Raw genomic sequence first — 25,559 nt, 5'->3', positions numbered from 1 at the left:
GTTAGGTGAGGTTGTGGGTTTCTATTCAGTTTTTCAGGTAAACTCAAATATTCACAATATATTTGACAGTACGATTTAATACTAAGTGAAAATAAGTACAATTCCTAACTGCTATGAATAGTACATAATTGCACTTATTTGTCTTCTTACATTTACCACCCCATTTCTGGAGGACGGGCTGGGTGATATATTAGTACAACACACCGTCTTGCGAGCACCCCGACATGTCAAGTACAGTCATGTAGGGAAAGCCTGTCAACCGTGTTCAGGTCGGCGTTCAATCCCCGACCGTCCAAAAGTGATTGGGCACCATTCCTTTCCACCGTCCCATCCCAAATCCTAATCCTGACCCCTTCCCAGTGCAATATAGTCGTAATGGCTTGGCACTTTCCCCTGATAATTCCCTCCCTTACGTCGTAACGAGCGAACACAGTTGTCAGGTCACCTACGAGGTCTTGCAAGAATGTGCTTGAGTGAGTGGGAGAGGTAGCCTACCTGTAAAGACAAGATCTTGTTTATTAAGTGTGTGTTGATGTGAGTGGTCAACCACAGTTCTCACCTTCTCGTACCTGACACAGGTATAGGTACACACACACACCCGACGGTGTATGTGCGTGGTGCCACTACATTACCCTGACACAGTTATAGGTACACACACACACTCGACGGTGTATGTGCGTGGTGCCACTACATTACCCTGACACAGGTATAGGTACACACACACACCCGACGGTGTATGTGCGTGTATGTGTGTGGTGCCACTACATTACCCTCGTCTGTCAATGTGAGCTTCACATGCACCACACATTTATTGTGACGTAATTATTGTGCATGATTATTACCTGTGTCACTGTCAGTGTCTTTGTTGGTTTATTGTGCATCATCGTTACCCGAGTATCGTGTTACAACTGCCGTGACCCTTTGTACACCGGGAGTTAGGTTTATCAATAGTGAAGAGCACAGTCCCCCAGGGTACTGTGCTTGCTCCAGTACTCTCTCTCATCCTCATATCCGACAGACAAGGACACAACCTATAGTACTGTATCATCCTTTGGGGACAAATCTTTCCAGGAAAACTTCTGATTTTACTGGTTGATACCTGGTTGATGGGGTTCTGTTCTTCTACTCCCCAAGCCCGGCCCGAGGCCAGGCTTGACTTGTGAGAGTTTGGTCCACCAGGCTGTTGCTTGGAGCGGCCCTCAGGCCCTCTGGGACCTGCGGGCCCCAGAGGGTACTGGAGCAAGCTGTTACTATACATTTTCCTATTTTTCTAGTTATTCCTTATGTGCGTATTTAAGTGTTATTACACCATCGTTGGTTTAATCAAACTTTCAAGGAGTCTTCCAGTGCCTCCAAGATGTGGGTCCTGAGACACAGTGGCTAGAGGCGTCGGGTCGTAACCAGTAGGTCCCGGGTTCAATTCCCGCAGCAGGACAGAATCGTTAAAGGAGACGTTTAGCCCTCACCTGATGACCCTGTTCACCTGGGCGCAAATAAGTGCTGTATAATTAGGCCGCTATTGTGGGTTGCCTAATTCCTAGGGTCCTTGGAATATTTCCGGTCCTAGGAATTCCTGCGCGATCCTAGGAAGAGACTCCTTAAAAATATATTAAGGTTTCTAGCAGCTGACTAATGCTCCCTACAGCATCTTGTCAAGTGGCTGCCTGTATTACAATGCTCACAATGCTGTACTGGTTTATGAATCCTACTGTAACACGTTCACAAATCAGGTCGATCCTGAAACTGACTCCTTGACTCTTCCTCGGATCCAACTTTTTCTCAATCTCGAAACTTCGTCTCGAGATTGTTAATTCTGTTATGTCTTAAGTGCCTCTCTCCTCTTTTTTCAGCTTTTCGTGAACTGTCTTTTACATTTTCTGCCGTGTGTCTTCCCTTGTCTGTTCTCTTCATTACTCCGTCTTGCTTGTGTCTGGCTCACCATCCTCGCCAGTTGCTTGCGTCTGGCTCACCATCCTCGCCAGTTGCTTGTGTCTGGCTCACCATCCTCGCCAGTTGCTTGTGTCTGGCTCACCATCCTCGCCAGTCGTGGGTTTGCACCCCAGAATCTTGCTGGGCCGCGCTCCCTTTATTTATTAACATCTTTATTGACAAAATTAATTACAATTTTGCCTAATCTGAGGATTTTGATAGTCTTATTAAAGTGAGGATAATGCTGGTATTCACTGTCACGCAGGACAGAGGGTCATACATAAGACAATAGGTCTAAACTGTAGGCTGAAGCACATATATATCATGGTTACAATCAATGTTTTAATGTATGGATATGTGAAAACAACTTTCTACTGTGCACTGCCACACAAGGGCAGGGATGGGTTCATAAGTGATGCAGCTTAGAATATAAATAAAAAAAATTCTTCATTCTTTAAAATGGACAAGCAAATTTTGGGTAAATTGTTAGGATGTCATCCAGAACACCTGAGACAATGAAATAGTTACACAGTTGGTGGTACAAGAGGCCAGGAGGTCTAAAGTCCTTTACGGTTTCATATTCAACAATATAGTGTTCTAGTGAATACATTAAAGGTTTATCACAGAGTTTATAATCTGAGTATTCTGGTAGTGGCTCAGCCTCGCTAACCTGCCAGATGTGTCTATAGCCAAAGCGAATTCGCGCAATGACTACATCACATTGCCTGGTCCGGTTACTGTGCTGACCATACAAATACCTATTATTACAAAACTTGTCATAACTTTTATTACTGCAGCTTTCAGGTCTCTGGGCATTTCTTAGTTCTTCTAAATCTGAATTAATTTCTTTAATTTGTATGTTTCTAATAATTGCATTAGATTGTCCAAAATCATAATCAATGTTTTCTTTCTTGCAAGCCTCATTGGCCAATCGATCTACAAAGTCATGTTCGCCCCATGCCACTACTCGAGAGAGAGAAAATAGAGAAAAGAGAGAGAGAAAAGAGAGAGAGAAAAGAGAGAGAGAAAAGAGAGAGAGAAAAGAGAGAGAGAAAAGAGAGAGAGAAAAGAGAGAGAGAAAAGAGAGAGAGAAAAGAGAGAGAGAGAGAGAGAGAGAGAGAGAGAGAGAGAGAGAGAGAGAGAGAGAGAGAGAGAGAGAGAGAGAGAGAGAGAGAGAGAGAGAGAAGAGAGAGAGTAGAGAGAGTAGAGAGAGGAAAAGCGACACCTTGCGGCTACCTTGTACTGATTCCGAGGATCAACGTCCCCCCCCCCCTCCCCCCTGCGGCCCGGTATCAGACTACAGGTCTCTCCTGGTTGGTGGATTGGTCAACCAGGCTGTTGGGCGCAGCTGGCTGCAGTATGGCGCTGCGTCCAACAGCACTAGACAGTACACAGGTGTTAATGGGGGAGCGTCGAAGCCGTTTATGGGCTGATACAGGTAACTGTGGGTGAATCTGAGCCAGCAATGACGGGGAGACGGGAGGAAGGTTATCTTGAGATGATTTCGGGGCTTTAGTGTCCCCGCGGCCCGGTCCTCGACCAGACCTCCACCCCCAGGAAGCAGCCCGTGACAGCTGACTAACTCCCAGGTACCTATTTACTGCTAGGTAACAGGGGCATCAGGGTGAAAGAAAATCTACCCCATCGTTTCTCGCCGGCGCCCGGGATCGAACCCGGGACTACAGGATCACGCGTCCAGTGTTCTGTCCGCTCAGCCACCGGCAAGGTAGAGACAGGGAAAGATGGCGAGGAAAGAAACAAGATGAAAAGAAGACAGGAAAAGATGGGGAAGAAAGAAAACGGAAAGAGACGGGAAGGAGGAAGAGACGGGAAGGAGGAAGAGACGGGTACGGAGTCAGGAAGAGAGGAGAAGGGAAGCGGAAGAGATGAACAGGAAACAGGAAGAGAGGAGAAGGGAAGCGGAAGAGATGAACAGGAAACGGGAAGAGACAGGATGGAAGGGAAAGTGAAGGGAAGGGGTAAGAGCGTCCACTTAACTATTCCAGCTTTAATACCACTGAACTAATTATCACAGAAGAGATTAACCAATTTGAATGTAAAATTTTGTTTAGGTTCATGAATAATCTGAGGTTTCTGAAGTCTGCTTTAATTATTGAATGTGTAATTAATTCCACATTTAATAGTCTTTTGGTTATTTCAAGATGGCTATTTTGGCGGGAGTATACTAGTCATATTTCCCAGTACTTACAATATGTATCTGTATACTAGTTATATTTCCCAGTACTTACAATATGTATCTGTATACTAATTATATTTCCCAGTACTTACAATATGTATCTGTTCAATACTGTAAAATACTTTATGATGCTCTTCTGAAATTCAAAGAGGTCTTCAGATTTTGTAATATACATAAACATACAAGAGGAATCATGGTAACAAAATCAAAGAACGCCACTATGAAAACAGCCATGAAAAACACTATGAAAACAGCTGTTTTCATAGAACATATTCGTTCTTAACATACCTAGATTTATCCCATCCATAGATTTTTTAGCAAGAGGAAGAGGGAAAGAATGATTAAAAATGTCCAGACTCTATCACCAACTCGGTCAAATGCTAGAGAGGACACACTTGCAACCAGAATCATGTACATCAACACCAAATATAACACACAGCACACAAATTTCACAAATACGATAACATCATTAGTATTAGCTAACACCAAGGGTAAACAATCACTCAGATCAAACAAAGTCCACTTTATTGCTGGCCTCCTAAATGAGGCAAATGCAGCGATTGCAGCCCAAACAAACTCTCACAAAGAATTATTGTGATAGTGAAATATGGATACCAGATTACAATCTTTTCAGATGTGACAGGACACACAGGGTGGAGTCAGCCTGTACATCAAGGACACACTCATCTGTACTGAGCTGCTAAACACCACAAACGATATGGTGGAAGTGCTGATAACCAAAACAGATATCCTAAATGTATTTATTGTCCTTGAATATAAGTCACCGGAGGCAAATCCTCAGCAGTTTAAAGACCAACTAATGAAAATAGAATACTGCTTAGAAAATCTCACAAACATCGCAGCAATCATCATTATGCTTGAGGACTTCAACCTATGGCACCTAAAATAGCAGAATGTAGCAAATACAGTTGTATCAGAGAATACCAGGAAGTAGCCCAAATGAATAGTCACAGCCAAATGACTTATTACGGATGTATGGCAGAGTTGTTTTAAACCAGCAACTATCAGAACTAACTAGAAAACACCCTAGACCTTATTTTCACAAATAACGATGAAATGATTAGGAACATAATTATTACAAATACCTGTTACTCAGATCACAACCTGATTGAAGTTCAGACAAGCACGGGGAGCAGACCTGCACAACCAGTCCCAAGCCCCAGAGGAGGAGGAGAATTCAGCAAATTAAATTTTAATAATAAACAGAAACTGGGAGCAAATAAACCAGGACTTCACAGAAATAAACTGGGAAGAACAGCTAGAAAATGCAAACCTGAACCAGTGCCTGGAAAAAATATGCTCAGTAGCTCTAGAAATATGTTCAAACCGCATACCCCTAAGAAATGAGAGGAAGTGGTGCATATTGGTACATAAGAACATAAGATGATAAGAATTGAAGTAACTGCAGAAGGCCTATTGGCCCATGGGAGGCAGCTCCTATTTATAACCACCCAATCCCACTCATATAATACATGTCCAACCCACGCTTGAAACAATCAAGGGACCCCACATCCATTACGCCGTAATTGGTTCCACCAATTACAGCGGAACGGGAACGGCGTTCCTTCTATAGGCGAAGAAAACTAACCGCGGAACAATTTGAGACTCGCACAGTATCTCAAGAACAACAACAGCCTTGATAGAGAAATAATTTTTTTTTTAACTAAACCTACAAGAATTATATAAAATCCAAGAGAGGCAAAGAAAGAAAAATGCCATCATTGTAATAGAGAAGAATTCAAATTACTGTTTCTCCTATGCAAAATCTAGTACAAAAAAATCTAGTATCGGGTCCCTGCACAAGGGAGATGGAACTTTCACATATAACAACAATGAAATGAGCGAGATAGTGAGGAATCAGTGCGACTGTCTTCAGCGAGCCACTAAACACTGAAGATAGATAACCCAAACGAATTCTTCATGTATGTGATACCAACATCAAATCATATATCAGATGTCACCCTGTCCCCACTGGATTTTGAAGTAGCCATAGACAGTATGCCTATGCACTCTGCACCAGGCCCTGATACCTGGAACTTCATATTCAATAAGATACCTGCTTGATGGGGTTATGGGGTTCTGGGAGTTCTACTCCAAGCCCGGCCCGAGGCCAGGCTTGACTCAACTGAGGAATTGCCCCTTGCTTGCCAGCTCTATGGACATTTTCAAGTTACAAGCACCACTCCAAAATAGAGGGAATAAAGCAAAGGTTAATAAAATTACAGACCGATAGCACTAACATCACACATCATAAAAATCCCTGAAATAGTACTAAGAAGTAAGATGACCAAATACCTTGGCTCACAGCGTCTACATAACCCTGGATAATATATGTTCAGAACACAATCATGTCTGCCCATAGTGTGAAAACAACATGTAAAGTATCTGCGAATAAACATGTGTGACCACTTAACGTTTAGGGAGCATAACCAAGTAAATATAGTAGACATTTTTCTTCAAGAAGTGCCGGACCAACCGGGCTGTGGTGGATACGTGGGGCTGCGGGCCGCTCCAAGCAACAGTCTGTTGGATCAAGCTCTCAGAAGTCAAGCCAGGCCCTGGGCTGGGTGTAACGACTATGGAAATGTCTGCAGCATTTTTCTACATAACTGTTCTCTTTCTCCTTGTTTCCTCTCCTTCCTCCATTCTCTCTTCTTCCTTCTCTCTTCCATATTTTCCTGCTCCCCCCATTCCCAGCTGGGTCAAGTTCTACCGAAAAAGAATCATATTTGTGACTTGGGTCATTGGTGAAGGCATTAATGAGGTACACTGACCTCTCACTAAGGCCCTCTGGTTGATACCTGGTTGATGGGGTTCTGGGAGTTCTTCTACTCCCCAAGCCCGGCCCGAGGCCAGGCTCGACTTGTGAGAGTTTGGTCCACCAGGCTGTTGCTTGGAGCGGCCCGCAGGGCCACGTACACAGCCCGGGTGATCCGGAACTTCTCTTAGAAAACCGTCCAGTTTTCTCTTGAAGATGTCCACGGTTGTTCCGGCAATATTCCTTATGCTCGCTGGGAGGACGTTGAACAACCGCGGACCCCTGATGTTTATACAGTGCTCTCTGATTGTGCCTATGGCACCTCTGCTCTTCACTGGTTCTATTCTACATTTTCTTCCATGTCGTTCACTCCAGTACGTTGTTATTTTACTGTGTAGATTTGGTACTTGGCCCTCCAGTATCTTCCAGGTGTATATTATTTGATATCTCTCTCGTCTTCTTTCTAGAGAGTACATTTGGAGGGCTTTGAGACGATCCCAATAATTTAGGTGCTTTATTGCGTCTATGCGTGCCGTATATGTTTTCTGTATTCCCTCTATTTCAGCAATCTCTCCTGCTCTGAAGGGGGAAGTGAGTACTGAGCAGTACTCAAGACAGGACAACACAAGTGACTTGAAGAGTACAACCATTGTGACCACACAATGACACAGGTAACCTCTGGTTACCATAGGTTGACAAATTATATACAAGAACCATGGTATCCACGACACTAAGCTCTGGTGGGAGGCCACACCTAGGCCTGGGTGCTCGGGGGTGTGGTCAGAGGGTGCCAAGAGGCAGAATTTTATAGCAGGTCAGTGTAATTCCTTCTAGGAATCTTACCTTGAGGCTACCTTGAGGTGCTTCCGGGGCTTAGTGTCCCCGCGGCCCGGTCGTCGACCAGGCCTCCTGGTTGCTGGACTGATCAACCAGGCTGTTAGACTCGGCTGCTCGCAGCCTGACGTATGAGTCACAGCCTGGTTGATCAGGTATCCTTTGGATACCTGATCAATACTATCTTCAGTATAAGCTTGACCATCGTGCGGGAAGGTTGTGTTGCAGAGACCCGGGGGATGGGTGATATTATTGATTGGATTAGCTGTAGAAAGAAGGTAATTGTTACTAGAGTTTTTACTTATTAGTGAATTGACACCATTACAGGACAATTTGAGTAAGGATTTAAGATTAGGGGTGCCAATGTTCTTTTATTAATCATTTAAATATTTAAAGTTGATTTGGTATTTCAGTTAATTTTTCCTGTCATTGATGTTTGAGCATATATGATCTGACGTTACTGGGTCTTTGATCTTATTCAGTGATTCTCTGAGCCACATCAATAATTAATGAGACCACAAGTCATTTTCAAAACAGTGAAGCTTCAAAGTATATATTATTCCCTCATAATTTTCAATTAATTACTAAGAAATAATGTAAGTTCTTGTTCCAGGTCTTGACCTCTCTCCTCTGGGTCAGGACAGCACTAAGTACATTAATTAGTATTTTAATTACAGTAAGTGAGGGGGTGGTGGCAGCTTTAGCATCATAAATTGTTGTCATATAATTAGAAGTCATATATTGAGACAGTTGTCCCCGAACGGTGTCCTACTCTCACTCACGTACTCACCTACTTGTGCTTGCGGTGGTCGAGCTCTGGCTCTTTGGTCCCGCCTCTCAACTGCCAATCTACTAAGAATCATGTGGTATATTGGGTGTGTTGGTGTTAGGGCGAGCGCACTATTCCATAGTGAGTAACATCACCAGTGTTACAAGTGGTTACAAAGTAGGAGTTATAAACGGTAACAACAGTGTGTGTGGGGAACGTTACTGAAGCTTTTGGAGTAGAACTCTCAGAACAACATCCAGGTACACACCAGGTAGAGCACGGTCTTGCGCCTCTTATAACTGCTACACCACTATTGTTACGGCCGGCCTTAGTAACTCGGGTTCTTTTAGTCTCCGTGGAGGCGCTTTCTTCACAGATCCAACCCCAAGTCAGGGTGAAGTTATCAAGACTTTGTAGCAATGTACAACCAAAAGGGAAGGGGGTTTAAAACACTAGACAAATTGTCACCAAATTAACAAATACTATACAGGGATTATATACAATAATATACACCAAATATATATATATATATATATATATATATATATATATATATATATATATATATATGTCGTACCTAGTAGCCAGAACGCACTTCTCAGCCTACTATGCAAGGCCCAATTTGCCTAATAAGCCAAGTTTTCCTGAATTAATATATTTTTTCTATTTTTTTTCTTATGAAATGATAAATCTACCCATTTCATTATGTATGAGGTCAATTTTTTTTTATTGGAGTTAAAATTAACGTAGATATATGACCGAACCTAACCAACCCTACCTAACCTAACCTATCTTTATAGGTGAGGTTTGGTTAGGTAGCCAAAAAAGTTAGGTTAGGTTAGGTAGTCGAAAAACAATTAATTCATGAAAACTTGGCTTATTAAGCAAATCGGGCCTTGCATTATAGGCTGAGAAGTGCGTTCTGGCTACTAGGTACGACATATATATATTTATTATATATATATATATATATATATATATATATATATATATATATATATATATTATTTATATTGTGACAATAATCTCCTTCAAGAGATTGGGCCTGCTCTTCCCTCCACAAATACGTCGCAACAAATATATAAAACTACTATGGAAGAAATGTCCAACAACGACAACACCACCATCAAGGTTTGCCAGAGCGCAAAACGTATGCAGCCAAGAACACCTGCTCAGACTCAAACCGCCAAACTACCTGTCTTGCTGCCGGCTCCTCTGATTGGTCGCCGGTCGGGCTGCAACTGCACTCCACCCCCCCATACTACTTGATGTCTGGGGCCGCCACGACCTCAGTCCTCAGAATATTCCGTGCTTTCACAGTTAACACTTCTCCCTGCTAGACGTAAGCTTTAGCGTACGTATACGGAGAGAGGTGATAGCTTAAAGCCAATATTCCAGCACCTCTCATACTTGTCTATTGCACTTCTTGTTATTTTGTCTTAACGTAACTTTTCATTGTGTCATTTAATTATTCTTATTATTTTGATTGATTTTATTATACGAATTTGTTTGTCCATTTTATTCATGTTTTATTTCTTTAACGTAATTAAAATTTCATTGTTAAAATTTACTTGTGTTTTGTGTGTCTTCTCCTTACCTTACCACAGACGAAGTTCCAGATTTTCTATTTTTTTTTTAATACTATGTGACGAGGCCATACCCCTAGCTTTGAACAGCCGAACACCAACGCGTTACCGTCACATATTATATGGGGGCCTGTCCTAGGAGCTTCACTCAGGTACTGGTGCCAAGTGGTAATTTATGGTAAGCGTATTTAACTTTGTTAACGTAGCTTTTACTATTTTTCATATTCAATTTCATTTTTTATAAGGTGCGGTGTATTGTGCATTACGAGAGTAACATATGGTGAAGGTGAGACAACTTTGGATTACGTGGTGACTGTAGGCCGCAGTCATACTCTTAATTGGTCATCTCTCCCTCCGTGTTATTACTCGTGTTTACCATCTTTGTCCCTTGGATATTTCTCATTTTTGACAGATCATCATATTGGTACCCTGGTACTGTGGTCTGCCCCGGGTCAAGAGTACTCAATCTTCTGCAATCTGACTGTAGGAGGACAAAGAGGGCCATAGTTCCTCTAGCTCGAACTGTAGTTGCTGAATTGGGACCTCAGCAGCAGTTCTCGTCACCAGTTGACACCTCGCACCCCTACACGTCAGTCAGAGATGATGATACATACAACGGTAGGGAATTAGCTTACTTTTTCAGAGCACAAAAGTTCGCTAATTCTGTAAGTATCATATTAAATTCAGTAGGAAAAACTTGCTTTATGTCCTATAGACTTGGCAAGGTATGCCTACATCCTTGGACTACCAATTTTACTTTTGAGGCAATTTACTGTTTCATTTGTTTTCGAAACTCTGTTTCATTTGTTAGTAGGATTTTCTTGCCCTTATCCTCTTACTTGAGTACCGGGTACAAGATTTCCTGCGCCCTTGATTTAATTTAATCATTTCACATCTTTTACTTAACTTTAATTGTTAAAGATCTCACAGGATAGGTATCAGTTGCCACGTTGTCCTGTTTCTGACATTCACTATTGAATATTCGTGTACCTTTATTTGCTAATTTCACCATGTTTCATCTCCAAGCTTTCCGTGCAAATCCAGCAGGTGAAATAGGGACTTTAAGTCGTGCCAAGAAGACTGAATTACAAACTCTTGCACATGAGTATCAACTAGAAGTTCCCTACCAAGCCAACAAAAATGACCTACACAACCTGTTGCTGGATTACTATTTAGAGCAAGGTAAGATAGACTCTGAAACTCATGAAACTTACTATATTACAGATAAAACTGATTTGGCGACGATGAAACTCAAACTAGAGCTGGCCAAGATTGAAGAACGAACAGCTGCCATACGGAGGGAAGAACAAGAACGAGAAATCACCCTCAGAGAACGCGAAGCTGCTTTGAGGAGAGACGAACAAGAACGCGAAGCTGCTTTGAGGAGAGACGAACAAGAACGCGAAGCTGCCTTGAGGAGAGAAGAACACGAACATGAGGTCGCATTACTCCGTGAACGTGAACGAGTACAGCTTGAAACCAAACAACGCGAGTTGGAAATACAACGCGAACATGACAAGCAACAAGCGACTCTGGCTCTAGAGTGTCGTCAACGCGAAATCGCCTTGGAAACTTCACACTTCACTCAACGCCAGCAAGCTACTGCCAATCTTCCCGTCAGTTTTAATATATCACATGCAAGTAAGTTAATGCCATCCTTTGTAGAAGCAGAAGTTGATGTGTTCTTTACCACCTTTGAAACCCTTGCTAATCAACTCAGTTGGCCTGTCGACCAATGGGCCACACTTCTCAGAGTTCATCTTACAGGTAGAGCTGCAGTCACACTCAGTACTTTGGCGTCTGAGAATGACTACCACACTCTGAAACAAGCAGTGTTAGACGCCTACCTACTTTCCACAGAAAGTTATAGAAGGAAATTCCGTGACCACCTGAAGGCAAGTACCACTACCTTCCTCGAGTTTGCTAACACGAAACGGAGGTATTTCATGAAATGGCTGGAAGCAGCACATGTCTTTACTTTTACAGAACTCGTCAACCTGATGCTTGTTGAAGAATTCTTGAGACGTGTGCCGCCTCCTGTCCGCCTCTACTTAGCAGATAAAGAAGAAACCGACTACCTGAAGTGTGCTAAGTCGGCTGACACTTACAGCCTCATCCACCGGCTGACACCCGAACCATCCTCCAGTAAGAAGTCGTGGTACAGTTACGAGAAAGTGAGCCCCGATCAAGCTGGTTCACAACTGTACTGCAAGTATTGTAGACTCTATGGACATACCATAGACAAGTGTGGTAAGTCTCAATACAAGGGAACCACTGACCAACAAAAACCCAAACCAACTCCTCCTAAGTCCGGTAAGCCTGTGATGAATGTTGGTGTTAATGTTAATGATCTTTCTCTTTTCAGTAACCACCTGTATACTGGAACTGTCTCTGCCAACGGTTCAAATCCGGAGGGACGTTTCAAATTGAAGATCTTGAGGGACACAGCGGCTCTTCAATCGATCATCTTGAAGTCGGCTGTGCCCAACATCACCTACACCGGAGAAACTGTCTTCATCACTGACCTCACTGCTACCACTCCATACCCTCTCGCCAGAGTCCACCTGGATTGTCCCTACGTGAACGGGGAAGTCCAAGTCGCCGTCAGGGAAAAGCCTTTTCCCATGCCTGGAGTGCAACTTCTCCTAGGCAACGACTTGGCAGAAGACCTGCAACCGACCAACCTGATCGTCATGGACAAACCCCAGGTGTGTAACTCTGTGCCAAGTAACCCTATTCTAGAGTATGTTCCAGCAGAGGTTCAAGAGAGTGATGAAGTTTCTCCTCCGGTTCTCGTGACCACCCGTGCACAAGCCGCACGTCCACAGCCAGCTGACTCTACTGCTACCGCTGTCCCTCAAGACCCTCAGAAACTACCCCCGCATCTGACCAAGTTGGAGTTCCGTAAGTTGCAGAGGGAAGATCTTACTTTAACACCATTGTTTTTCCAGGCTGAGACTCAACCCGACAGTATTCCTGGGTTCTTCCTAGAGAACGACTTGCTCTACCGCAGATATAGACCCAGTAAACTGAAGGAGGACAACGATTGGGCCAACATCGAACAACTTGTGATTCCTACCAGCCTGCGGCCCACTATTCTACACCTGGCCCACGGAGCACTCTCCCACTACGGCTTCAACAAGACTTACCATGGAATTCGTCAAGACTACTACTGGCCAGGTATGGTAAATAACGTCAAACAGTACGTAAAACAGTGTCATACATGTCAGATGGCAGGCAAACCGAACATCTCCATTCCCAGAGCGCCACTGATTCCCATACAGGTGCCTGCGGAACCTTTCCACAGACTCATAATAGACTGTGTTGGTCCTTTACCTCGGACCAGTTCAGGTAACGCCTACATCCTAACCATCCTGTGTCCTACCACCAGATTTCCCATAGCAGTTCCAGTGAAGAACATCACGGCTGCTACGGTTATAAAACATCTATTGAAGATCTTCACTCAATACGGATTTCCCAGGGAGATTCAGAGCGACTGTGGTACCAACTTCACCAGTGATCTCTTCAAAAGGACACTGGAGGAGTTCAATATCAAACAGGTATTGTCCAGCCCCTATCATCCTGCTTCACAGGGTTCTCTTGAACGTAGTCATCAGACAATCAAAGCACTCTTGAAAAAGTTTTGTAGTGAAACCTCTAAGGATTGGGATAAGCAGATTGACCTTATAATGTGTATTTTCAGAAGTCTCCCCAATGAGTCCCTAGGAGTATCTCCTTATGAGATGCTCTACGGCCGTAAGTGCCGTACTCCCCTTAAGGCTTTCAAAGACTCTCTCCGAGATGCCACCTTCAGTGAGCATCAGAATGTGCCCCAGTTTCTTCAAAACCTTCAACACATTCTAGAGAGAGTCCACCGTTTTGCCCATGATAATCTATTGAAAGCCCAGGAGAGAATGAAGACTCATTACAACCAGACCAGCAAAGTAAGAAAATTCAAGCCGGGAGACTTCGTCCTTGCATATTTCCCTATCCCAGGTTCACCTTTCCAAAACAGGTTTTCAGGACCCTACCGCGTCAAAGAGTGCAGGAATAACAACAACTACGTAATAGAGACTCCAGATAGGCGGCGGAAGACCCAGCTGTGCCACGTCAACCTCCAGAAGCAATATAATGGTACTCCTCCCACTGTCCTAATTAACTATTCCACCTTCACAGAACCCTACATCCACAGTGAGACCTTCCCAGCTTCTCCTCCCGAAAGCACTGACAAGGAGTCAACGCTTTCTAATTCCGAAATCCTTAATGATCTTCCCAAATGCTTTCAGGATAATAATCGTGCTCCTTTGCCCTATTCTAATTCCACTCTCACCTCGCCCTTCATCCTCCATGTCGACGCCAGTGGTACCGACATTGGTGGTGTCGCGATGCAGCAACGAGGCGAGGAGAACACACCTGTCAGCGACTACTGCTACAAGGAACTACGGAACAATTGGCAAGGAGCTACTCTTCATCATCCTGAAGCTCCAGCACTTCACTCCACACCTGCAAAGTGCTCGGTCCACCATCAACACGGACCACACCACCCTACACCTCCTGCAGCACGCCCACTTCTCATCTCAACGTCTTCTACTATGGGCTTGCTAACTGCAGAAAATCCACCTGGAGACACGCTATATCAAGGGTTCTGACAACACCATAGCCGATGCCCTCTCCAGAGTTTATGAAGTAGAAGCGACTCCATCCATTACTCCACCACATAACGACGTACTTCTTCCAGAACCGCAGGCTTCGGGGGAGAGTTGTGACAATAATCTCCTTCAAGAGATTGGGCCTGCTCTTCCCTCCACAAATACGTCGCAACAAATATATAAAACTACTATGGAAGAAATGTCCAACAACGACAACAACACCAAGGTTTGCCAGAGCGCAAAACGTATGCAGCCAAGAACACCTGCTCAGACTCAAACCGCCAAACTACCTGTCTTGCTGCCGGCTCCTCTGATTGGTCGCCGGTCGGGCTGCAACTGCACTCCACCCCCCCATACTACTTGATGTCTGGGGCCGCCACGACCTCAGTCCTCAGAATATTCCGTGCTTTCACAGTTAACACTTCTCCCTGCTAGACGTAAGCTTTAGCGTACGTATACTGAGAGAGGTGATAGCTTAAAGCCAATATTCCAGCACCTCTCATACTTGTCTATTGCACTTCTTGTTATTTTGTCTTAACGTAACTTTTCATTGTGTCATTTAATTATTCTTATTATTTTGATTGATTGATTTTATTATACGAATTTGTTTGTCCATTTTATTCATGTTTTGATTTATTTAACGTAATTAAAATTCCATTGTTAAAATTTACTTGTGTTTTGTGTGTCTTCTCCTTACCTTACCACAGACGAAGTTCCAGATTTTCTATTTTTTTTTAATACTATGTGACGAGGCCATACCCCTAGCTTTGAACAGCCGAACACCAACGCGTTACCGTCACAATATATATATATTATTTATATATTATTTATATTTATATATATATATATATATATATATATATATATATATATATATATATATATATATATATACCAACTGTACCCGGGCTCGCGTTGCTGTGGCTCAGCAACCCTCCCGTCCCCTCATCCTCCCAAACATTGTTGACCAGACCACACGCTAGAAAGTGAAGGGACGACGACGTTTCGGTCCGTCCTGGACCATTCTCAAGTCGATTGTGCCCCCAAACATTCCCACCTCCCTGTCCCCTCGTCCTCCCCCACACCCCTGTCCCCGTGTCCTCCCCACCATTCCCCACTCTCTCATCTGATGCATTCCCAAATGATCTGATATTAACATCAGAAAAATGGAAACATCAAATGATCTGATGTTCCCATCACTGAAAAATACGGAGAACGGTTAACAAAACAAAATGAAAAAAATAAAAAAAATAATCTATACTCACGAAATGAACGGTATGGTAAACACAGCTCAATTCCAACGCAGTCACAAAATAATTAAATCAAAATTAAAATAAATTGAAATCTATGAAATTTGCTATGACGTACAACAGATGGCACTGTTTAAAAAAACAGTTTTTACCTGTCACAGTTGTGGCATCTATATAGTAGAAAAGTAGAAAAACACACGTATTCAAATGGAACGTTGTGTCAAAATTTCAAACCAATCGGTGAAGAACTTTCGGAGATTAGTGTGTGTTGCTATTACTTATAACAGATAGCACTGTTAAAAAAAAAAAACATGATTTTACCTGTCACATGTGTGACATGTATATAGTAGGTATATAAAAACATGCGCATATTCGAATGCAAGGTTGTGTCAAAATTTCAAAGCAACCGGTAAAGATGTTTCAGAGATTTCCCTCACATGAAAACTAATGAAAAACAAAGTTTAAAAAAAAAAAAAAATATGGTTTTACCTGTAACAGACGCGATGTCTATATATAATGTATATAAAAAAAACATGGCCGTAGGCGAATGGTACATTGTGTCAAAATTTCAAAGCAATCGGTGAAGAACTTTCGGAAATTTATATATATATTATATATATATATATATATATATATATATATATATATATATATATATATATATATATATATATATATATATATATATATATATATATCGTACCTAGTAGCCAGAACGCACTTCTCAGCCTACTATGCAAGGCCCAATTTGCCTAATAAGCCAAGTTTTCATGAATTAATTGTTTTTCGACTACCTAACCTAACTTTTTGGGCTACCTAACCTAACCTAATGTATAAAGATGGGTTAGGTTAGGTTAGGTAGGGTTGGTTAGGTTCGGTCATATATCTACGTTAATTTTAACTCCAATAAAAAAAATTGACCTCATACATAATAAAATGGGTAGCTTTATCATTGCATAAGAAAAAAATAAGAAAAAATATATTAATTCAGGAAAACTTGCCTTATTAGGCAAATCGGGCCTTGCATAGTAGGCCTAGAAGTGCATTCTGGCTACTAGGTACGACATATATATATTACACATTAGACCCAACGTAAAAATTGGGAGGATTTAATACAATACCACCGCAAAATATATCCTTCCTGACACTGATAAACATCAGCCAGGCGAGGTGTAGTTGGCGGGTTGCTCAAGTTTTTGCGTTTCCTGTTGGGCAAAAACACCTTAAAAGTCTACACATGGCACTGAGCGGGCTGTTTACTATAGCAGGATGACACTGTCGGCGGACATACTGATCCAGCTGGACCCTGACACACACACTAAAATCAAGCCAAGCCTGATCAAGTCAAGCCTGATCAAGTCAAGCCAGGCTTTGGCTCACAAGTCAAGCCTGGCCTCGGGCCGGGCTTGGGGAGTAGAAGAACTCCCAAGACTTCATCAAGCAAGTAAATCCTTGCGACCAGACACAGCAAAGACAGAGACCAGATGTTACAGTACGATTGAGTTGCTCAGAGGCTTATGGGACTTGCAATAAAAGTTTTCCACAGCGTTGCTTGCCGTGTAAGAGCCGCTGTTGTGTGTGTGTGTGTGTGTGTGTGTGTGTGTGTGTGTGTGTGTGTGTGTGTGTGTGTGTGTGTGTGTGTGTCTGCTGCCCGTCACGCTGCTACACATCAAAGAACATGCAGGAGTAAAAACTTGTAAGTAATTCATAGTATCCAGATGAGCATTAGCATACCACAATATTTTATGGCGGGTTGTGGCAGTTATAAATAGTTCTGCTAGAGGCTAAAGGCAAACATACTGTGGAGGATTATATATATATAATATATATATATATATATACACACACACACACACACAAGATGCGCAAGGTGCACACAAGGTTCACACAAGGTTCACACAAGGTGCACACAAGGTTCACACAAGGTGCACAATAGGTGCACACAAGGTATACACAAGGTACACACAAGGTGCACACAAGGTTCACACAATAGGTGCACACAAGGTACACAATTGGGGCACACAAGGTGCACAATAGGGGCACACAAGGTGCACAATAGGGGCACACAAGGTGCACAATAGGGGCACACAAGGTGCACAATAGGGGCACACAAGGTGCACAATAGGGGCACACAAGGTACCCAATAGGTGCACACAAGGTGCACAATAGGGGCACACAAGGTGCACAATAGGTGCACACAAGGTGCACAATAGGTGCACACAAGGTGCACAATAGGTGCACAATAGGTGCACACAAGGTGCACAATAGGGGCACACAAGGTGCACAATAGGGGCACACAAGGTGCACAATAGGGGCACACAAGGTGCACAATAGGGGCACACAAGGTGCACAATAGGGGCTCACAAGGTGCACAGTAGGGGCACACAAGGTGCACAATAGGGGCACACAAGGTGCACAATAGGTACACACAAGGTGCACAATAGGGGCACACAAGGTGCACAATAGGTGCACAATAGGTGCACACAAGGTGCACAATAGGTGCACACAAGGTGCACAATAGGGGCACACAAGGTGCACAATAGGGGCACACAAGGTGCACAATAGGGGCACACAAGGTGCACAGTAGGGGCACACAAGGTGCACAATAGGGGCACACAAGGTGCACAATAGGGGCTCACAAGGTGCACAGTAGGGGCACACAAGGTGCACAATAGGGGCACACAAGGTGCACAATAGGGGCACACAAGGTGCACAATAGGGGCACACAAGGTGCACAATAGGGGCACACAAGGTGCACAATAGGTGCACAATAGGTGCACACAAGGTGCACAATAGGTGCACACAAGGTGCACAATAGGGGCACAATAGGGGCACACAAGGTGCACAATAGGGGCTCACAAGGTGCACAGTAGGGGCACACAAGGTGCACAATAGGGGCACACAAGGTGCACAATAGGTACACACAAGGTGCACAATAGGGGCACACAAGGTGCACAATAGGTGCACACAAGGTGCACAATAGGTGCACACAAGGTGCACAATAGGTGCACACAAGGTGCACAATAGGGGCACACAAGGTGCACAATAGGGGCACACAAGGTGCACAATAGGGGCACACAAGGTGCACACAAGGTGCACAATAGGGGCTCACAAGGTGCACAGTAGGGGCACACAAGGTGCACAATAGGGGCACACAAGGTGCACAATAGGTACACACAAGGTGCACAATAGGGGCACACAAGGTGCACAATAGGGGCACACAAGGTGCACAATAGGGGCACACAAGGTGCACAATAGGTGCACACAAGGTACACAATAGGTACACACAAGGTACACAATAGGGGCACACAAGGTACACAATAGGTGCACACAAGGTACACAATAGGTACACACAAAGTACACAATAGGGGCACACAAGGTACACAATAGGTACACACAAGGTGCACAATAGGGGCACACAAGGTACACAATAGGTGCACACAAAGTACACAATAGGGGCACACAAGGTACACAATAGGGGCACACCAGAGAATCTTCACCACTCAATATATTCCTCATTCAAAACAGCCAAGTTACTTGAGAAAACCTGAGCCCTTCATCCTAGACCACCAGCAAGTTAAGTTTTGTATTATTGAATTTAGACAAAGTGATAACCTTTGTAACCCTAACATAAATGACATCTAACCTAACTTTTCCTAGCAATCTTAAGCCCAATACATGCTATCTTAGGCCCAATGCAGGCTATCTTAGGCGCAATACATGCTATCTTAGGCCCTAATATAGTACATATATGTGCTGTACTAGGCGTAGGAATATTTAAGTTTTATCTTAGCTTTATTTTTCAGACAAACCTAAAATCACTTTCATAAAAAGTACTTTACTGGAGGTCCATCACTACATATAGGTACTTTCCTCCAAATAGTTACTGTATTATCATTTCGGGAGGCCGGGCTAGAAATAGCAAGCTCTTCGTGGTTCAGACGGTAGTGCGTGTGTCAGAGGGAGTCCAGGAACACTAATTCGAGCCCATTACATCGTCTATAATTAAAGACTAAACACAGCGTTGGCTGGTCATAGTGTATATGAATTTGTTGTATGTACCTTAACATTCTTTGGAGACAGAGCTTAGACACTGGCGTTATCCCCGACATACTAAAAACAGTAGAGATAGCACCACTCCTTAAAGGAGGAAATAAGGTAGAGGCAAAAAATTACCGACAAAAATTACAGAGGCACCAACATCACACACAAAAATCTTTGAATGTGTTAAGAAGTAAGATCACAAACTACATGGGTCCCCGCATCTCCATAACCCTGGACAACCATGATTTGATGTTGGTATCATATCCATAAAAACTTCATTTGGGTTATCAATTTTTAAATTGTTTAGTGGCTCGCTGAAAACAGTCGTACAGATTCCTCACAATTTCGTTCATTTCTTTGTTGTCATCTGTGAGAGTTCCATCTTACTTTCGCAGGGGCCCGATACTAGATGTGGTTTTTGATCTTGATTTTGCATAGGAGAAAAAATATTTCGGATTTCTCTCTATTTCACTGATGACCTTTTGCTCTCTTCGTCTCTCCTGGGTTTTGTATGATTCTTGTAGCGGCACGCTGCCAGGCGTTACGCCCAGCTAGGGGGTACGCCAGCCAGGCACGCCGCCAGGAGGTACGCCCAGCCAGGCACGCCGCCAGGAGGTACGCCCAGCCAGGCACGCCGCCAGGAGGTACGCCCAGCCAGGCACGCCGCCAGGAGGTACGCCCAGCCAGGCACGCCGCCAGGAGGTACGCCGCCAGGAGGTACGCCCAGCCAGGCACGCCGCCAGGAGGCACGCCGCCAGGATGTACGCCGCCAGGAGGTACGCCCAGCCAGGAGGCACGCCCAGCCAGGAGGCACGCCCAGCCAGGAGGCACGCCGCCAGGAGGCACGCCGCCAGGAGGCACGCCCAGCCAGGAGGCACGCCCAGCCAGGAGGCACGCCCAGCCAGGAGGCACGCCCAGCCAGGAGGCACGCCCAGCCAGGAGGCACGCCCAGCCAGGAGGTACGCCCAGCCAGGAGGCACGCCGCCAGGAGGCACGCCCAGCCAGGAGGCACGCCGCCAGGAGGCACGCCCAGCCAGGAGGCACGCCGCCAGGAGGCACGCCCAGCCAGGAGGCACGCCCAGCCAGGAGGCACGCCCAGCCAGGAGGCACGCCCAGCCAGGAGGCACGCCCAGCCAGGAGGCACGCCCAGCCAGGAGGCACGCCCAGCCAGGAGGCACGCCCAGCCAGGAGGCACGCCCAGCCAGGAGGCACGCCCAGCCAGGAGGCACGCCCAGCCAGGAGGCACGCCCAGCCAGGAGGCACGCCCAGCCAGGAGGTACGCCCAGCCAGGAGGCACGCCCAGCCAGGAGGCACGCCCAGCCAGGAGGCACGCCCAGCCAGGAGGCACGCCCAGCCAGGAGGCACGCCCAGCCAGGAGGCACGCCCAGCCAGGAGGCACGCCCAGCCAGGAGGCACGCCCAGCCAGGAGGCACGCCCAGCCAGGAGGCACGCCCAGCCAGGAGGCACGCCCAGCCAGGAGGCACGCCCAGCCAGGAGGCACGCCCAGCCAGGAGGCACGCCGCCAGGAGGTACGCCGCCAGGAGGTACGCCCAGCCAGGAGGCACGCCGCCAGGAGGCACGCCGCCAGGAGGTACGCCCAGCCAGGAGGCACGCCGCCAGGAGGTACGCCCAGCCAGGAGGTACGCCCAGCCAGGAGGCACGCCGCCAGGAGGTACGCCCAGCCAGGAGGCACGCCGCCAGGAGGTACGCCCAGCCAGGAGGCACGCCGCCAGGAGGTACGCCCAGCCAGGAGGCACGCCGCCAGGAGGTACGCCCAGCCAGGAGGCACGCCGCCAGGAGGCACGCCGCCAGGAGGCACGCCGCCAGGAGGTACGCCCAGCCAGGAGGCACGCCGCCAGGAGGTACGCCCAGCCAGGAGGCACGCCCAGCCAGGCACGCCGCCAGGCGGTACGCCCAGCCAGGCACGCTGCCAGGCGGTACGCCCAGCCAGGCACGCTGCCAGGCGGTACGCCCAGCCAGGCACGCTGCCAGGCGGTACGCCCAGCCAGGCACGCCGCCAGGAGGTACGCCCAGCCTCCACCAGGCGGCCTACACGACGACTGACACCAAGCGTTAACGAGGGCTAACAGCGGGTTGTGTTTCCGGACAGAGTTGGTCCTCCTCATTTCTTCCTCATTAGAGGACTCTTCTGGGTGCCCAAATGATGTTTCTCACCTTACCGCAGCCCACTGTTGTTCTAAGGTGCCGTAAGACACAGTTCTAAGGAGCACTTTGCCGCCAAATTCTTACTGCAGTGATTCCTCTTGAAACACTTCTCAATTATCTCTCTCCGCGGGACTCAAAACCGCCAGAATAAAATAGTGAAAGCCATTAAACCTGTTTCTTTAGCACCGCTCCCAAGAGGAATTTTTGGGACTTCAAAAGAACAAAAATTAATGATTTAACCGTCGCCTCCAATCTTCACTTAAAGTCACTCGACTCTTCTTAAGCCGCGTTCAGACATCTGAATCCCTTCCTGGCCGAGTGAACCATTTTCTCGAAGTTGGGTGGAACGAGCAAGGCAGCGGAACGAGGTCGTTACATCACGTGTGTGTAACGACCGGCTAATACGACCCTTAAGAGTTGTTAATCATCCTGCTGGATACCTGATTGATGGGGTTCTGGGAGATGTTCTACTTCCCAAACCAGGCCCGGGGGTCAGGCTAGATTTGTGAGAACTTGGTCCAACAGGCTGTTGCTTGCAGCGGCCCGCAGGCCCTCGATATTGTTAGTGCAAGATCACCGCTGTTATGTGCTTCACTGTCACCCTCGTCCCTCGGGAACAGTACAGTGACCTTCACTGTAACCCTCGACCCTCGGAAACAGTACAGTGACCTTCACTGTCGCCCTCGACCCTCGGGAACAGTACAGTGACCTTCACTGTCGCCCTCGACCCTCGGGAACAGTACAGTGACCTTCACTGTCACCCTCGACCCTCGGGAACAGTACAGTGAGCTTCGACGCCTCGGGAATAGGTAGGACAAAACAGTGACCTCGCGAGATGAGAGCAGACAGTGACCCCATGAGGTGAGAGCCGACAGTGACCCCATGAGGTGAGAGCCGACAGTGACCCCATGAGGTGAGAGCCGACAGTGACCCCATGAGGTGAGAGCCGACAGTCACCTCATGAGATAAGAGCCGACAGTCACCTCATGAGATGAGAGCCGACGGTCACCTCATGAGATGAGAGCCGACAGTCACCTCATGAGATGAGATCCGACAGTCACCTCATGAGATGAGATCCGACAGTCACCTCATGAGATGAGATCCGACAGTCACCTCATGAGATGAGAGCCGACAGTCACCTCATGAGATGAGAGCCGACAGTCACCTCATGAGATGAGAGCCGACAGTCACCTCATGAGATGAGAGCCGACAGTCACCTCATGAGATGAGAGCCGACAGTCACCTCATGAGATGAGAGCCGACAGTCACCTCATGAGATGAGAGCCGACAGTCACCTCATGAGATGAGAGCCGACAGTCACCTCATGAGATGAGAGCCGACAGTCACCTCACGAGATGAGAGCAGACAGTCACCTCACGAGATGAGAGCAGACAGTCACCTCACGAGATGAGAGCAGACAGTCACCTCACGAGATGAGAGCTGACAGTCACCTCACGAGATGAGAGCTGACAGTCACCTCACGAGATGAGAGCTGACAGTCACCTCACGAGATGAGAGCTGACAGTCACCTCATGAGATGAGAGCAGACAGTCACCTCACGAGATGAGAGCAGACAGTCACCTCATGAGATGAGAGCAGTCACCTCACAAGATGAGAGCTGACAGTCACCTCACGAGATGAGAGCTGACAGTCACCTCATGAGATGAGAGCAGACAGTCACCTCATGAGATGAGAGCTGACAGTCACCTCATGAGATGAGAGCAGACAGTCACCTCATGAGATGAGAGCAGTCACCTCATGAGATGAGAGCAGTCACCTCACGAGATGAGAGCTGACAGTCACCTCACGAGATGAGAGCTGACAGTCACCTCATGAGATGAGAGCAGACAGTCACCTCATGAGATGAGAGCTGACAGTCACCTCATGAGATGAGAGCAGACAGTCACCTCATGAGATGAGAGCAGACAGTCACCTCATGAGATGAGAGCAGTCACCTCATGAGACGAGAGCCGACAGTGACCCCATGAGGTGAGAGCCGACAGTGACCTCATGAGACGAGAGCCGACAGTGACCTCATGAGACGAGAGCCGACAGTGACCTCATGAGACGAGAGCCGACAGTGACCTCATGAGACGAGAGCCGACAGTGACCTCATGAGACGAGAGCCGACAGTGACCTCATGAGACGAGAGCCGACAGTGACCTCATGAGACGAGAGCCGACAGTGACCCCATGAGGTGAGAGCAGACAGTCACCTCATGAGATGAGAGCAGACAGTCACCTCATGAGATGAGAGCAGTCACCTCATGAGGTGAGAGCTGACAGTCACCTCATGAGATGAGAGCTGACAGTCACCTCATGAGATGAGAGCTGACAGTCACCTCACGAGATGAGAGCAGACAGTCACCTCATGAGATGAGAGCAGACAGTCACCTCATGAGGTGAGAGCAGACAGTCACCTCACGAGATGAGAGCAGACAGTCACCTCACGAGATGAGAGCCGACAGTCACCTCATGAGATGAGAGCAGACAGTCACCTCATGAGATGAGAGCTGACAGTCACCTCACGAGATGAGAGCTGACAGTCACCTCACGAGATGAGAGCAGACAGTCACCTCACGAGATGAGAGCTGACAGTCACCTCACGAGATGAGAGCAGACAGTCACCTCATGAGATGAGAGCAGACAGTCACCTCACGAGATGAGAGCCGTCTGATATGATTGAGAAAAAACAATGACTTCACAAATAAAACAAACAAAAGACAATTCTTCCGGGTCAACTACAAAACAATTAAACAAACACACTAACATCTCACGGTGATACAAGAGAAATAATTAGGTTGTTTGTAGAGGAGGACAAATGCGGGTGTTTGTGGTGGCGGTGTGTTGTGCTTTGTGTGGGGCTCTACCACCTCTCCTGCCTGGGGGCTCTGCCACCTCTCCTGCCTGGGGGCTCTGCCACCTCTCCTGCCTGGGGGCTCTGCCACCTCTCCTGCCTGGGGGCTCTGCCACCTCTCCTGCCTGGGGGCTCTGCCACCTCTCCTGCCTGGGGGCTCTGCCACCTCTCCTGCCTGGGGGCTCTGCCACCTCTCCTGCCTGGGGGCTCTGCCACCTCTCCTGCCTGGGGGCTCTGCCACCTCTCCTGCCTGGGGGCTCTGCCACCTCTCCTGCCTGGGGGCTCTGCCACCTCTCCTGCCTGGGGGCTCTGCCACCTCTCCTGCCTGGGGGCTCTGCCACCTCTCCTGCCTGGGGGCTCTGCCACCTCTCCTGCCTGGGGGCTCTGCCACCTCTCCTGCCTGGGGGCTCTGCCACCTCTCCTGCCTGGGGGCTCTGCCACCTCTCCTGCCTGGGGGCTCTGCCACCTCTCCTGCCTGGGGGCTCTGCCACCTCTCCTGC

General features: G+C 46.7%; 1 protein-coding gene across 1 annotated transcript; it reads left to right on the top strand.

The window, feature by feature from the left end:
- The first annotated feature begins 20,548 nt into the window (after positions 1-20,548).
- Positions 20,549-22,114, top strand: LOC138368871 (calcium-binding protein P-like). Its single transcript, XM_069331584.1, has one exon. It carries the CDS (start codon positions 20,549-20,551, stop codon positions 22,112-22,114), a length of 1,566 nt encoding a protein of 521 aa, XP_069187685.1.
- The last annotated feature ends 3,445 nt before the right edge of the window (positions 22,115-25,559 follow it).

Source organism: Procambarus clarkii, chromosome 26 (genome assembly GCF_040958095.1).
Source record: "Procambarus clarkii isolate CNS0578487 chromosome 26, FALCON_Pclarkii_2.0, whole genome shotgun sequence".
In the NCBI taxonomy this organism is placed as follows: Eukaryota; Metazoa; Arthropoda; class Malacostraca; order Decapoda; family Cambaridae; genus Procambarus; species Procambarus clarkii.
This window is presented reverse-complemented; position numbering and strand designations above follow the sequence as displayed.

Bases quoted from the DNA above. Each gene is read 5' to 3' on its own strand.
- LOC138368871 (XM_069331584.1), top strand. From the start codon at position 20,549: ATGATTCTTGTAGCGGCACGCTGCCAGGCGTTACGCCCAGCTAGGGGG.